We start from the raw sequence: 16728 nt of genomic DNA on the forward strand, positions 1-16728 counted from the left end.
AAAAAAGACAAAAAAAGCACTTAATAGAATTGTGTTTATTTATTTATATATATACTGTACACTTACCAGTCACTTGATTGTGCACACATGTACAAATAAGAGCCAATGCACCTCCAATAGGCCCGTTTAAACAAACCACAACGGAACCTACAACCTGCCTAAACCGGGCCTTACCTTATTTACTTTGTACACATACACTGATTATGCCGTTCAGCGGGCTCATTAAATATGCAAATTTATATTATACTAAAGTCAATGATAAAATAAAAAGAAAACAAAAACGTTGAGATTGATTGCAAGCGAAAAGCTGTGCTGCTTCTGCACCTTCATATAAAAACAAGAATCAGATTCAATTCTTCCATAGTCTCTAAATGCGCATTAGGCCTTGAAATGTAAACGTCTTCATATGCAAAACGTGGAATTGGATTGAAGCTTTTTTTTTTTTCATTTTAACTGAGTAAGGCACAGAGAGGACAGAAAGGGGCGGATATTTCTGTCATCTGAAGAGGAAGTGCAGGAAGAAAGGCGGCAGTGGACACCAAACAAACATTTCCTGTTTAGAGGGATGTACCACTGAAAATACACAGTCATGGAAAAAGACACTTAATTGTATTAGTGATCATTTGATGGGTAAAAAATAGTTACACATCCACACTACAAAAAATATGCAGTGACAGTGATATTTTTGAGTTGTGTAGTATCCGGTTTTGGTTTTGTGTTTTGTTCCCGATACCAGCCTATTGATGTCTTAAGGACAGAAAAAAGGGGGAACAATAATTACGTGTCATCATCTACAAACCGCCTTGGGCCTATAAGATTTGAATGGCATTTAGTGTTCAAAAAACAAAACCCTGCCAAGAAGAGGCGGTTTGAGAATAATGATAAAAAAACTAATAATCAAAGAGCAAAATTGCAAACGGCACTTAAGAGGGAATATTTGGGAAGCTGAGTTCTTCGGCCGTATCTTGACAAATTCACATTGTGGTGAACTGACTGTGAGCTTGTCGAAGTTTAGCAGCAATCTGTAAGTTAACAAGAAGCACAAATAAAATACAGTTAAGAGTTGACAGGTATCCAAAAATGGGTGGTGAAAAACAGACAATTGATTTTTACCGTCTCATAAAATTTTGCTTGCTCTTCCAAGTAGAGCTGCATGACCCTGTTGTAGTCGTAGATACGGTTGCTGTGGAAGTGGTTCAACTCAGCTGAGGGTTTTAAATGAGATAACAGTTGGAAAGAGCCAGGAAGCACTCGAAAGGCGTAGCGTCTCACCTTGTAACGCATAGGACATGGTGCTGACTCGTTTCGCCATGGTGACTTTTTCCTGAGGGCTAATTTTACTGGTGGCCACCAACTTGTCACCTTCTTTTACTTTGTCAATGGCAGCCTGCAGCAAGGGACATTGAAACCAAACGTGTCACAATTACAAAATGAGCACTTCACTGAATGTGTCAGTTCGTCTATTATGACTGGCTGCCAATTTGTCCAGGGTGCCTTTCACCTGAAGGCTCAATGTAGACACTTTTGTAGGAGTGGCGGCTATTACCTTACCTTATGAACGCCAATGGTGTCCGGGAAGCATCCAAGCAAACCTTTGTACTCGTTGTTGGTCTCCATGAGGAAGTGAAGGTCCTTTTTAGGCTGGAACAAATAAAAAGTACAAAGACAAAAAAAAAATCAAGATATCAAGCAATAGGAAAAGCACTGGTACATTTTATTAAATAGGAATTTAATCAGGAAGTATTTCACGATTGCAAAATGGCAAAAGAGGAAAGCCGCATTCTTTAAGAATTACAGAAATTATAAACGGGAGATTGTATTTTACACATTTGTAACTCGTTTCACAAGTTACAGTGAGACAACTAAGGGGAAAATGATCACCTACCTGCTCTGCTACCAACTGCGCTATCTCCTCGTATGTTTTCCCTGCGGCAGTCATAGCATCTGTCAACGTTTCCTCACCTGCAAATGGGATATGTTGATTCTTTTTTAACCTTCACTCTACTAATGGATGAACTAGGACGGAATTTTTGTGATCTCAAAAACAGAATATAAACGCTCCCCTACTAACGACCATTCCACTTACGAAGAACTGGCGTGTGGCGCTATGAGAGCTCACCCAGCATCCACTCCGAAGAAGAAATCTGTTTCCTCTTCCTAGTTTGTGTGTAAACATTCTGTACTGTATCTCCAGCGCACTAAGAACTTTGACATTTTTATTGTTTAAAATCTCGTGCATCTTTTCAATATGGTTGGTGTAACGTGTAAAGAAGAGGCGAGACGTTTTTTTTTTTTAAATGAAGGAGGAATTTAATGCTGTTTAGAAAATGGTTGGATCGCTTTTTTCGGCCACTTTTTTTACAACAGATGAGGAAGTCGCCTAACTCTTGAAGCTCATCTTCCAAAAGTAAGTTAAACTTAACTTTATTTATCTTTATAGATCATATTTTATGAAACGTCAGTTTTTTAGTACAAAACAATACAAGTTACTTATACGAGCTTAAACATACGTATATAAACTTAAACATACATTCCATACAAAATATAGCACTGAAGAAACTTACTAACAAATTCAAATTACAAACGATCGTCCGTAACCTCGTTCGTAAATAGGGCAGCGTCTGTACCAACATAATTTGGTTTAGAAAAAGTCATTAAATCTTTGAATATTTCCTGACACATTATGGGATAAACATGTAGCTAAATAATAATTATACATTACCTCCAATGCCAATTTGAAATAATGCCATGATTTAGAACAAATTGATAAAAAAAAAAAAAAATCCTCTGCTTTAATAGTTAATAAGCAAAATAATCAACAGATTAATCCAATTTTAAAACAATGATAGTTGCAGCCCGAGTATGAATTCTCAGGAAAATTTGAATTTCAGTACAATATGCAAAATGATTTAATATAATTTAGTAAATTTAAGAGACGGAATATCAAACAGCAAGCCCACCCAAATCCCATGCGTGATTTCCCAAGTGAAAGCAATGTTAGCAGTCATTGGACGCTAGTCAAAAATCCAGCTAGAATGTTTTAGAATGATTTAGCATTTTTACATTGTGACAGTACCTTGGTATCCACTACTGTTGAACACCGAGGAAAGGTTCTGGAAGGCTTTACCAATTCGCTGGTACTCCTTTGGCAGAGCTGAGTTACCAAGAGATCAGATTTCACAATGATGCAAGCTCATATGTCACTGCTGGTTTTCATCAGCGTGTACGTACGGCCCGTGCATCGCTTCCAGTGCTCGTGGCCCACCGTGAGGATTTCCTTCACCCCATCGTCCATTGCTTTCGTAAACCTGCTGAATTGATCGCACTTGTGCTCCCTGCGTGCAAGAGTCAGCAAAAACTCATCTAGTATGCGTTTGGTTTTTTTGTCGCCAGCTGAGGGACCATATTGATTCTTTCACTCACACTTCCATAGTATCCAAATCAGGGGCTTCGGGCTCAATCGTCGTGAAGATCATCACACCCACAGTCTCGTCTTTTTCTGCTTTTCTTTTGCCCATTTTCCAGTCCTAAGAGATGCCAGAAAATACTCAATTCACAACAACACTAATAGATAAATCGAGTACAAAGAAGTGACAGTGGGTGTACCTTCTCGTCTTTATACGTGAGAAAGAGCTGAAAAACTTCGCTGTTGGCAACGACCGGGTGCCGGCACATTCTACTCATCCAGCCCTGCAAGCGCTCCATTCGCATCTTTATAAACTCCTCTTCAAAGCGCCCTGGCACGGACAAAGACAGCCTTCACTATCCACAGTAATAATAATAAAAAGCAGCAGGAGCCACACTCACCTGTTACCTGTTTGTCCGGTAAACATGGAATGGGAATGGCTGAGCCAAATTTGTCTAGTAGCCTCTCATACAGCCAATCAAAATGCTTGTATCTGTGGTTGACTGGCCGGTTTGTGGTCTTAAAAAGTGGACACTTCATGTTAGTAGACACAGAGCTGCAAAACCATGGCAAGAGCTGCTAGCTTACATTTGGTGTGATTTGGTACTCGATGTAGCTCTTGAGACCATACATCTTGGAACCTTTCTTGGGATCTGCGACCACACAATCCAGCTGTGATTCAGGGTAAAGCCACACTGGGCCAACCTCTCCCATCTGTGCTTGCATTAAAGAAGCAAACTGATTTAAAAAATGCTGAAGCAAGATTTTAAGAGAGGTGAAAAGGCTCTCTTACAATGAATCCCTTAAAAGAACAGGCCCTTTTCAAAATGTTCAACTATCACAACTGACAAGAACACTTTGACAACATTACAAATAAAAACCTACATAGATTGGTAGTTTGTCCTTTCCCTTTACTATCTGCTTACAGAGGAGGTACAACTCGGGACCAGACTTTGAAAACCCAGGAAACCTGAAGGGGAAACAGCAATGTGACTGTTAGGCAACCTTTAAAATGCAATGCAAAAACTTGTGGTTTAAAAAGAACTGTTTTAAAAATAAATGGAACTACAATATGAGATTCAACATTTGTGATATATTGACCCCCAGGTACTGTTCCAAAGATAAAAAATGATTATTCTTTACTTCAGTTTCATTGAGGGATGAGCGCCGCCTCGCTGCATGGCGGTGCTGTCCCCAGATTCAGCCTCTCCATAGCCTGTGGTGGATTTGTCATCCCACTCATCGTCCCACTCATCATCGTCCGCTCCTGTAGACAAATAAGATAAAATTAAAGACTTGATAATAAGGGGGTTATTTACTGTAAATTGTATCAGATAAATCCAATGCCCAAAACTGAACAGGGTTTTTTTTAAAATCACCATTTATCTTGACAATCGTCATTTTATAAACATTTTGTGTGTTTGTTTCACCTTAAACAGTGGCAAGGAAAATACATAGATCTATGCAAACAAAAAGCGTCAAAGGATTTAAATCAACAACTTGCACTTTACCCTTGAAGTGCTGTACTGCTATCAAAACTTTGCCCTTTAAAAATTGTACCATAAAAAAAAAAACAACATGAAAAGGTTCAGTGTCAAATAAAAATTTGCGAGACCCTGGAGGGTGGACAGTTAAGGGGAGTCCGGGGACATTTTGTCCTGTGCTTGCTTGTGCTGTGCTGCTGTGCCTCTACCTCTGCTTAGCGAAAAAACTAGCACAGCAACAGAGACGAAACCACACATATTAACCAATTAACCAAAAGTGAGTGAGAGGACAAAAAATGGGAGCCTGTGGGCACGCATTGGAGTTTGCGATCTTTTTAAATAAGATAAGTTATTTTTATTAATTCGCATTTATATATATCTAAATAGGATATTTCTTAATAATAGAAGTTTGTGAGACTCTGGCGAGACAAATTGGACAATAGAGGCCCGCCATGGACTTTCAATTGTATGGGAGCATGTGCCCACACACAAACTCTAAAAAGCAAACAGTCTACGGGAATAATCGTGGCCCATAATCACAAGAAGCTTCTATGGGGTGCACAGACCACAGACAATCTTGTTTCGAGAAGTTTAATTAGCAAAGCAACAGCCAAGTTAGAAAGAATTATGGACATGACAAGAGTCAGCTCCACAAAAATATTTCATGAAGTGTGTGATTAAAATTAAAAAGTAAAACTTTCCAATGCATTCAAACCAGCGCAGTGTCGTGACAATATCAACTTTTTAAAAATAAAACCCGTCACAAGTTCTAACAATGAGTCATCCGCACAGTGTTAATATGAAAACCTTTAGTTTAATTCACATGCTTTTGATATCTACTTTCACAAATAAAATGTTTCAGAGTCACACCATGCTTTGGATACCTGTATATTCAATTAGGTAAGGATATGGGTAGATGTCTTTGGAAAGAGAGTAAGAAAGAGGAAAAGTATGTTAAATCTTCTCCGGTGTTGTTTTTCCCTTCAAAAGCAATCATGAGAATTGAGGCTAGACATGACGAATGCATGAGTCCATCTTTTCCACCACCTGGCAACAAACGAGTGCAATGCCTACTGCGTTGGATGACACACAGTTGCAGAGTATTTTTCCTTAGACATGGGCGATATATTTCATTTGTGACACGGAATAATAGACAAACAATCCCATCCGAGTAGCATATAAGTTCTATGAAAATTCAAATGTTTGGATGAAATCATCAAACATCCCATTAAAAATACTTATGCGATTCTGTTTTGTCATAAATTTCTCATTATCAAGAACATTTTTTTTCAATTTTCTTTTAAACACCAGCACATCCTTCAACTTTTTGATAGAAGTCACCTTAATAAGCTCAAGACCAGCCAAGCCCCACGTAGAATGAGAAACAACATCAGTACACCAGTTCACCATTGCTTCCATTCTTACACAACAACTGGCACGAGTCAAACAAAAAAATTAGTATCATATTATAAACAAAAACTAAAAATAAAATATGGCTCACAATTGACTCTTTGTCGAGCAGGTGCTCAGCTTCATTTGAACAAAATTTCATAAAAATAATCATCACAATGTCTCATTACTCTTACCTGGACCTTGATAGGCCTGAGGGTGCCCCCCCCAGGAGTCCCCTGCCGCCACCTTGCCAGTCTGGGTGCCTTCTGGATTGGATGGCCAATTATTGGAGGCACTTGCTGGGGGATCTGTGTTCCATGTTGACCAAGGATCATTCCCATTGCTGTTAGCCTGTAAAGAAAAATACATGTAGCTACACCATCTGACATCAAAATCTTAATTTCAGTGCATACAATTGGGTCTTGTAAAAATACTACCGTATTTTCCGCACTATAGGGCGCACCGGGTTATAGGGCGCACCCCCAAAAAATAGTTTTTGGTCCTATATCTTCCATAGATAAGGGGCACCGGATTATAAGGCGCTACAATGGGAACGTGGACAAAACAGTCAGATGATTCAGTCCAACTGATTAGCCCCTTAACATTCCCAAAGCTTGCAAAGAAGCAAATACGTGTCGTAGACACGTGCGGATGCGGTGTCCGTACGATGACACTTAAATGCGTCATTTCAAATATCATTCGGAAGGTTAAAGTCTTGGGATTCAAGAAATGCCAAACATTTCTTAGTTTTTATTTTCTTTTTCGCTCGCAACTTTACTGTGCATATGACAATAAACACTTGGAATTGAGTTTAATTCACTCAACTCATCACAACAACATCAAGATCGTTCTAAAACAAGATACCGGGAAAATATAAAGCCGCATAACTTACCTAAGTTCTCACGTTCAATAATGATACGCAATCATGGTCTTCTTACAACCGTGAGTGAAGTAAATCCAGGAGAGTAAAATATGTACAAATACAGACTAATGAAACATGTTTTTTTATGGCGTACTTATCAAGCTTGCTAAGCTTGCTATGCCATTGCTAAACTCTGCCAACTGCAGGGTTTGTTTTGGCCATCTAGCCAATCCGAGGCTCCGAATAACTTCAGCCAATAGCGATCGATTTAACTGATGATTGTCACATCTTTTTCGGCCAATTACAGGGTTTGTTTCGTCCCTCTAGCCTATCCGAGGCTCCGAATAACTATGCGAGCCTGTAAATGATAAAAAGGATCCGCCCCCTTTACCTCCGAATAACTCTAGCCAATAGTGATCGATTCAAATGATGATTGACACATTGGTTAGCCAATGAAACGCCGGTAAATAAATCCCAGCATACACCGCGGACTACTTGGCGTTCGGGGGAAAATCTAGTCGGCGGCTGCAAGTTAGTTGCAAGACTGCGAAATAATTATGTTCAATAAATAAGGCGTACTGTATTATAAGGCGCATGGTCAGCTTTTGAAAAAAATTAAGACTTTTAGGTGCGCCTTATAGTGTGGAAAATACGGTAATTGGACAATAGACAAGCATTCACACAGATTTGTTGACCTACACATGCGTCATGGCGCATTCAACTTTTTTGGGTCCTCATTAATTCAACTAAAGGCAGATTTGGTAGTCAATCAAAAAGTCCTTTCTTAGGGCCCGGTCACACAGCCGTTTGCGTCTGTATCGCGGGTAAAATTTTGCGTTTGTTTTTTTTTGCCCGTGGTTGCCCGCGATGGAAAATGCGCAAAATTGGCCAACCCGCTGTTCATCGGTGGTATGCCCGCAAAACAGAAGCCGGCGACTGTTCCGCTTCCTCATCGCGTCATTTCCGCGTCATTTTTTCGTGTGGACCACGGGTATAAAAGCTGCCGAGCCGGCGTAATGCCGAGAAATGCATCCTTGCCGAGATTTGCATCCCCTCGCTACTACAACCACTTTTACCTCGTTTTATCTAACTTTTATATCACTTTTAGGGAATTTAATGGCGAACATATAACCAAAACCACTTCGTCTTGCATTTGTTGGGAATGTAATAGAACTTAAACCATTCCGTCTTTGTATTTGTTGTGAATGTAATCGAACGGTAATGCACGCCGTATACAAATCACTTTTGAGCAGGTAACATGTTTATTTTGCCTTTTTCTACTCAAATCGCTTGTATTGAAACTGTTATGCACTCTACCATAAAGCTTATTTCTGCATAATAAGCTTTACGGTAGAGTGCATAACAGTTCTCAAAAGTGATTTATATACGGTGTGCATTACCGTTCGATTACGTTCACAACAAAAACAAAGACGGAATGGTTTAAGTTGTATTACATTCCCAACAAATGCAAGACAAAGTGGATTTGGTTGTATGTTCGCCATTCCATTCCATAAAAGTGAGATAAAACGAGGTAAAAGTGGTTGTAGTAGCGAGGGGATGCATTTCTCGGCATAACACCGGGCTGTAGAAATCATAACCGCTCAAGACACAGTCCCGTGAAGATCAAAATTTCAAGCTATGGCACCCAAGAAGCCAATATGTTATTATTGTAATAGTTTTTCATTTTTATTTTATTATCTTGTTATGAAATTAAAAGAAATGTCAAGAAATGAAATGAAATGAAATGATCTGCATTTATATAGCGCTTTTCAAGTCAATGACTTCCCAAAGCGCTTTACATTGTGCTTCACATTTCCCAATAGCGGCCATGATCTGTGCAGCCATGTAAGGCGCTAACCTGCTTATTGGGGGTACTGGGGATTCAGTGTCTTACCCAAGGACACTTCGGCATGTAACACGGACAAGCCGGGATTCGAACTGGGATCCCTTAATCCTAAAACGATCGCTCTACCTCCTGAGCTACTGCCGCCCAAAAATAAAATAAAAATGGATTAAGACGAGGTCACTACGGTGACGGGGATCCATGTTCACACCTTGACGTCTCGAGCACAAGTAACGTGTGCTCGGCAAATCGCGCTGTATATACGCAGAGAAAGGCGTTTGACCGTCACACGCGTAACACGCTAATTTCACGTAATAACACCGCGATACAGGCGCAGAACATGCTATGACCGTGCTCCACCCACGATTACCCGCTGAAATTTTGCGTCCTACGCACGTGTAACCACGCCCTGGCCGCGGCCATAGCACGTCGTTCCGCGTCATTACCTCGTGTGTACTACGTGTGCCGCCCGCGGTTAACACGTGGTCTAAAGTTTTGAGCAGCGCAAAACTTTTTCGCTTGGCCAACCGCGTGTGAATTTCCGACCGCGAGTAAAGCACTGCTGTATCTCGTCTATATGGCGATCTCAAAGTGTCCAACAGCGTCTGCTTCACGGGCAGAAATTTCTGGCCGTGATTCAGCCTCGATACGCCCGTGAAAGGGTGTGTGACCGGGCCCTAAAGTTTTGAGCAGCGCAAAACTTTTTCGCGCTGCCAACCGCGTGTGAATTTCCGACCGCGTGTAAAGCACTGCTGTATCTCGTCTATATGGCGATCTCAAAGCGTCCAATAGAGTCCGCTTCACAGGCAGCAATTTCTGGCTGTGATTCAGCCTCGATACAGACGCAAACAGCTGTGTGACCGGGCCTTTATATCAACACTTATGATAAATTACACACAAACACAAAAAGCATACAGCAGACATCCTATGACAATAACAGACATTCCAAAATATACAGTTAATATGCGATCTCAAAGTAAAAACATTTGAAACTTGAAAATAAATTATTAATTATCGGCCATTTCAATAGTCAAGTGCTAAAGTGGCAGTAGTATTTTAGATACAAGACTATTTTCAACACCCATATACTGTGTTCTCTCATGATCTAAACTCAACCCCCCAAAAAATACATTACTAATTATCCCCAAAGTGCTAATTTCTAAAATCGGTCTAAAATTGTGTTCGTTAAAGCAACAAATAGTTAGTGTGAGATCATGCTTTTTCACAGGCAATAGCAGGCGCTTGGGGATTTGCCAGAGAGGGTGGGGCTTTGGTGCTCATGCTGCTCAGCACCGCCAACAACACGAGTGTTTGTTACCTCATCAGGGGAACTTAGATAGGGGGAAACTGGGGTATCAGGGGTGTCGGGGTGAGGACTCAAGCCTCTAGCGTCCACCTTGAAGGAGGGGAAAGAATGTGACATCATCAGGAGGCACCCAGAGCCTAGCATTCAGGGTGGGGCAGTAAAATGTGAATTTGAGAGAGAGGGAGAACATTTGTTGACTCATCTGCTTTCTCTGCTCCCATTTGTGCTGATGCAGCAAAACATTCATTTCCTTAAACCTTCCTAGTCTAACTCATTCCCCCTTAGTATGCTAAAATGCATTCATGACACAATCTGCATGACATACGTGGACTCTCACTTCTGCAATTGCTTGTGTGTGGTTAGCACAAGCAGGAAAATGGCATTTTGTTGTGTTCTTTTACAAAAGGCGCCATATGTTACCTGGTGTTGTTGCGTGGAGGCAGGGGCAAAGGTGTCGAAGAAGGAGAGGTCCGGGTTTGCAATGTTACTAGCTTTGGCAGGCGCCGCCACACTCGCTGCTGCAGGAAACGGCGGGGGAGCCGATTTGTCGAGCTGTGGATGGGAAACAATATTAGGTTGAGGTTTTATGACTTTTACAGGTACATTCCTCCCGAGTAATGCGACCAAATTCCACTTTGGAAATTAACACAGGAAAAAAGGAGCCTGGCAGAACAATTGAATGTTCTTCTTTCATTGCAATAAGGGAGTGTGTCTGTCAGGATATTCGTGTTACATAGTGGTCGGTTGGTTGGTTGGTTGGACCCCTTAACCACTAGCGTTCTATGGGGTCCATTTCCTGTGGTGTGTCTTGGGCAAGTACAGCCTGGTGGAGCCTAATGCTTTTGTCCATTTTAATGTATACATTCACCTAGCAATGTGCCCGTCATATCACTCTTGCAATTTGTAAGTACCATCCTTAAAGAAAGACTTTTCCCAAAGTGAAGTTGGAACAACATAAAAACACAATGAGAATCTCAAGGTCTTTCTTAGCAGATGTATGTGTGTGTGCACACATGTCTTGACCTCTACTTCCCTCACAGGAGTGACAAATAACTTGATATGATATGCCTGCACTGAGTAAGCCTTGACTTTTAACCATAATTTCACATGTTTACAATCAAGTCACTCTGATGGTCAAACGGAAAAGCAGTACAGACCAAATCAGCACAAAACAGGAAGAACATATCCTGTTGAGATTTCACTTTCAGGCAGCCTGCCAGGCCAGCTGTGGCGCTATCTGCTTTTGTTTTACTGGGAAAGCACTACAGGATGTGTGAGTTTTGGGTGTATTTGTTTGTGTGTTGCTCTCACCTCGATGTAGTCTTCAGGCACAAGTCCAACATCCCCTCGTGAGTTTTGCGCTTCAATCCAACCGCCACCAATGTGCTGTAACCAAAATTAGACTTTCTCATTAATTCTTGTCGAAACTAAAAAAAAGTTGCGTACATTAGTAAGGGAACACATGGCCTTGGTAAAGGGCTATGGTATTTTTAGATTGCACTCTATTTCAGATAATTGCCTAGGGAGTTGGAAGCTTCCTAACAATAGTTTTGCTTAACAAAGGTCTATAAATTGACATTGTACATGCTTCGTAGCTTTCAAAAATATAATACTCAACTTATCAGTGCTTACTACTGCTATACAAGTTGGTGGCATCCCCGGCTAATATTTATCAAAACTTATATTTGAAAAAAAATCCCAGAGTATAAGCTTGTTTAAGAGCATTTTGACATCATAGTGGTCTACAATTTATTTAGACACTTTTACCAAAATTACGACCGCAAGGAGCTTTACACTACAAAAATGATCCAAGTTATTTTGAGAGGGTTTCAAATAAAAACAAGTGTTTACCTTGCCACAGTCATTTGACCATAGGCTTGCCAGGAAAAAAATCCTATTAACTTATTCAGAGCCATAACATATGCTTTCAGAGTACCAAAAAGTAAAAATATATTTGATCTTAGTTATTAAAAAACAAAAATATATTATAAAGGCTTTGGTGCTGCTCATGAGTAAGTATGAAGCCTCTGCGAATGATTTCAGTACGAAAAATTACCATCAGATGCTAGGAGCGGCCTTGATCAGATCTTTGTTCACACAATGAGGTATCCCCCGCCTCCATTTTCCTGCGAAGTGTGGAGTGTGTGTACGCGGCTCCACGCAGCGAGTAGGCGTACTGAAGCATACCCGCGAGGCATAAACAAATGGGCAACAGAGTTTTTTCCTTTCATTAAATTTGATGAAGTCCCACTGCCACAGTCTGGTCAGAGAAGGATGATGTTTCGAAAACACCCGAGGGAACACGATAGCTATAGCAAAGTCATGTTATTACTTCACCAGAAAAATCGGGTGATAGAAAGTTTTTGCAAAATTCATGCATTGTTCATTCATAAGTGTTCTTCAGTGTTCTTGCCATTCCATGTTATTTTGCAAGCAAAGTGCCCTTATGTTTGTGGAAAGCATTGTTTGGACATTGGAGTTATCGAAAATGAAAAAAAAGCACTGAAGTGAAAGATTTCTTGGAAACAAGTATTTTCAAGAAACTTAGCAATGTTTAACTGTTTTTTTTTTACCAAGCATTGATAAAAGATAGAAATATATATATTTTTTTTCTGATGAAAGATGAGGGTTGAAGCTTTCTTTTGATATGTCCTATACCTATATCTACAGAACATTTAGTGTAGACCTTCAAAAACGAGTCAAAATGGCATAAATTGTCTGGCACAGACTCTTCCCATTTGAGAGAGACATCTGGAATTGAACAAGTTAATATGCATTAGTTTTTAGGATTAACAAACGGAAACAAATACAATTTATTTTAAAACATAACTTTTGCAGTATAAGTTCATAACAATTTTGTGTTCTTCAAAGTTGACCAACTAAAGAATATTTTGGTGATAAATTAGTATGACAAAAGTTGGGTTTGTTGGTGACGTATTTTTTTCAGTAAAGTGTTATAACTTACATTCAAAATAAAGTCATTATTTGACAGACTGGCATAGAAACAATGATACAAGGAGTTAAAACGTCCCTTTGAGCAAGGGAACAGTCCCAGACCTTGTACCCAGCCAAAAGGCCCCTAAATAGCAGCACTGTTAAACAAGCTACAGTAGTGTTGGAAGCATCGATCAACTCTAGCCTAAACAATTTAAGACAGACTTTGAAAACTATGTGGTGTAGCAAACGCCACTAAAAGACCTTTGAACCGCTAGCCACCCGCACAATGACATCATATTTGCTCTGTTCCTCATGTTTGCGACACTCCTCCATTTTGCACGTGTTGAGACTCCTTTGTTTGTTTCTTTGGAGACATTTTTTTCGTTTCCCGACTGTAATTTATAGCACTGATTTCAATTTGTGGTGCAAAGATTACTTCCCTTGTGACAAATCAATGTGAGGGGATAATATTTGCAAAATAAGAGGTACCATATAAGTGATTACGCTAAAATGATCAGAACCACGTTACTAAAATTGCATAGAATGGCCACTTACCTGATTGGTAATCGTGACAGTCTCACCCTCTTTGACTGTCAGCTCATTGTTTCCAGGCTCAGCTGTGAAGTCGTATAAAACCTGTGCCTGAGCGCCAACAGACAAGGGACACTTTTGTTTTCAGGCATTTCAATGTAGGTGGTACATTAACATATACCAACACGTATGATAAAAGTCAAATTTGTAGTTTAAAACTAAGTGTGCTCATTCTCAAACAGGACAAACTAGTTCCCTTTTGCCTGTTTTCTGCTGACTTAACTAGTGTCAACTAAAAACAAGCATACTTGATGATGCACATTACTATCTCGTGATATGCCTCCTAAAAAAATTGACTTTTCATATTTAGTTATCTTTATGAAGCCAGCATTTAACTTGTGTAAGGCAATGTCATATTTACAGTGCAAGCAGCTGCAGGTTATTTCGAACAGAATTTTCAACTTGGCATGCAATTAAAGCCAGCTCTTAGGGCTTGAAAATGGCTCACGTGTAATCAACAGGGAGAAAGTGAATGTTGTGAAAACAATCTAAACAATCTAAAGTCTTACTTTACCGGCAACGTGATCACCAATTTCAAAGCCCAATGTTTCAGGATATACTTTGCATCTCTTCAATAATTACAGTAAACCACACCACCTACATTGCATATTACCGAATCTTATTGCAATATGTATTCTGTGTAGCACTATTTAGTTATTCTATATAACACGCTACAGTGTGCATTTGCACGTCACACTGGGTATTTGTATATTGTATTCTTTTTGTTTTATTATTGTATTGTTCTCAGCGAAGGGATGCTGCTGGAAATGTGAATTTCCCTTCGGGGATGAATAAAGTATCTATCTATCGATCTATCTATCTATCTAATTATATTAACTCAACAGAGACTTTTATCTTTCTCAATGACCCTTTTATCCCACGATCATTTTGACATCATTGAAAAATAAACATTAGGACCGAACCAGATCAGATTACATGAAAATGATTTGGGATAAAGCTACATATTGAGTATTATTAGGAATATGTACCTTTCATTAGTTCAACAAGTTTGGCATGATTATATGGAGAAAATAAATTATTACTAAACAAATGTTTGTTGTTGTCAATGGGAACCTGCTAGGTTGTCGTGCATTGTACAAAACCCCGACTCTATTGAATGAGCTCTGTTGGTTATTAAATTAATTTATAAAATTATTTTTAAGATATATAAGTAAAACATTGAAGAAATCATTGAAGTATCGATATACAACTATGTCCAATTGTGGGATTTTTGTTGTTGTTGCTGTTAAAAATCATTGTACTACTTTTCTTTGCATTAATGTTATGATGCACTATTCTTTCATTGGACTAGTAGAACTTGGTCCGGTCTCTAAGCACTACTTTGTAAACATTTTTTCCTGATTATCCTGACAGGATTTTGTTATTTTCCTCCTTATTACATCTTTACCCTTGAGTGTCATGTCTAATTGTGGCGCATAGATTGTTTCACAACGTCGATATCAATGATAATGAAGACAATTCAATATAATTAAATTCAATTCTGCAGTTAATTGGAAAAATCAATATACTGTAAATGGAATTAGGCTAATGTTGCTATGTGTAAGGGAATATTTACATTGTTGTCAGAAAATAGTTTACTGTGGTTATTAGCGTAATCATACAAAATACAGAGACATACATACACTTATTTTGCCTGTAACTAAATATTTACGTTTATTCAGAGCTGGTGGACAGTAAAAGGGTAGGACTTGATAAATGTATTCTTCTTCCTACTCACTTTAGAGCATTGATGAACTGTTTGTATTGAATGGGTTTATTTTGTTTAAGATTTTTTGTCCAAAATGTATTGTATTTTTTGCATGATTATAAATGTTCGAAATAAAAAAATGAAGGGTCAGCCTCCACGCAGTTGGCAGACTCCAGTTCCCACCATGCACTGGGAGTAGCAAATGACCCGCACTTGAAAGGTAGTAAAATGTCACAAGACTCTCTAATGAGAACCATTTTCCACCTATCGACAAACATTAGCGCCATCTACTACTTCCAAAACTCAACCTAAGAGTTAACTGCACTTTCTGAATGTAAAATGGATGAATGTCTTTAAGCCTCCGATCGTAACTTTGACTTTCAAAGTTCCCTTAAAGCTAACGTGAGAAAGTGCAACAGTCAGCCCGCCTATGCTGTCCCCTAAAGCAAACAGAGACAAGTTAATGTCTAGCCCGAAAATATCGCTGAGCTTACCTTTAGTGCCATAGTCGAAGCATTTATTAATCATTACAAAAATAAATACAAGAAAAAGAAAAAAGGCAGGCCTCAGTGGACGCTTTTTAGGTTTTCTAACACTCAACTGGGCATTTCCTTCCGCCGCTTTTCTTCTGCGTGACGTAAACACGGCGGTTCCTGTAAACAACGGCGAACAAAAAGAAGGGGGGAAAAACACTTGAAAGAGAGAAAACGACAAGAATTCGGGTTTGGAAAAAGTCGCAGACGGAGCTCCCTGTTGATTCGAGCCACTCTGAGTTTTTTCCCCTTCTATGTTTGTACGCGAGTCTGCTGGTAGCGGGGAGGGAGTGACCTGCACCCGCCGAAGGCAAACCGGAAAGGTGGACTCGACCAAATTCTGCACTCCTAAAACTTCATTCCGATCACCAACATTCTAATTTAAAAACAGATTTTTAAAATGTTTTAGTTGTAATGGTATAATTTGTTTTACGTCGAGTAAGTATTACGTTGAGGAGGAAGTGCACTAATAATTTCAAATATGTTTTTTTAAAAGACCACCAAACCGAAATAATAGACACTGAATTATCATTTTTATAAAGAATCCCCATTTTTATAAAACGTGCGCGTCAATGTTAAACAAGAACAATAAACGTTCAATGATCATTTTTGTTGTGTAATGTCGCTCCCTGTTGGCTAAAAGATGTTTACAAGTCCAGTCAACAA

General features: G+C 39.4%; 1 protein-coding gene across 1 annotated transcript; it reads right to left on the bottom strand.

Annotated features, from left to right (window-relative positions):
- Nucleotides 1-20: 20 nt before the first annotated feature.
- On the bottom strand, nt 21-16381 carry snx9b (sorting nexin 9b). The gene is made up of 18 exons (XM_088324612.1): nt 16024-16381; nt 13786-13872; nt 11605-11679; nt 10714-10845; nt 6477-6633; nt 4550-4673; nt 4292-4376; nt 3995-4120; nt 3808-3925; nt 3607-3737; nt 3424-3527; nt 3232-3335; nt 3077-3154; nt 1886-1962; nt 1552-1641; nt 1273-1387; nt 1114-1205; nt 21-1022 (listed from the first exon to the last, which is right to left on the bottom strand). Exons 1-18 carry the CDS (start codon nt 16033-16035, stop codon nt 975-977), a joined length of 1755 nt encoding a protein of 584 aa, XP_088180738.1. The 5' UTR covers nt 16036-16381; the 3' UTR covers nt 21-974.
- Between the last annotated feature and the right edge of the window lie 347 nt (nt 16382-16728).

Source organism: Urocampus carinirostris, chromosome 20, assembly GCF_059441175.1.
Source record: "Urocampus carinirostris isolate Australia breed hairy pipefish chromosome 20, RoL_Ucar_1.0, whole genome shotgun sequence".
NCBI classification, from domain to species: Eukaryota; Metazoa; Chordata; class Actinopteri; order Syngnathiformes; family Syngnathidae; genus Urocampus; species Urocampus carinirostris.

What these genes read in the sequence shown, in the direction of transcription:
- snx9b (XM_088324612.1), bottom strand. An exon ending in ACCGGACAAACAGGTAACAG is followed by an intron (nt 3,738 to 3,807) that starts GTGAGTGTGGCT and finishes TGTCCGTGCCAG; the next exon opens with GGCGCTTTGAAGAGGAGTTT. An exon ending in GATTTGGATACTATGGAAGT is followed by an intron (nt 3,336 to 3,423) that starts GTGAGTGAAAGA and finishes TCTTGCACGCAG; the next exon opens with GGAGCACAAGTGCGATCAAT.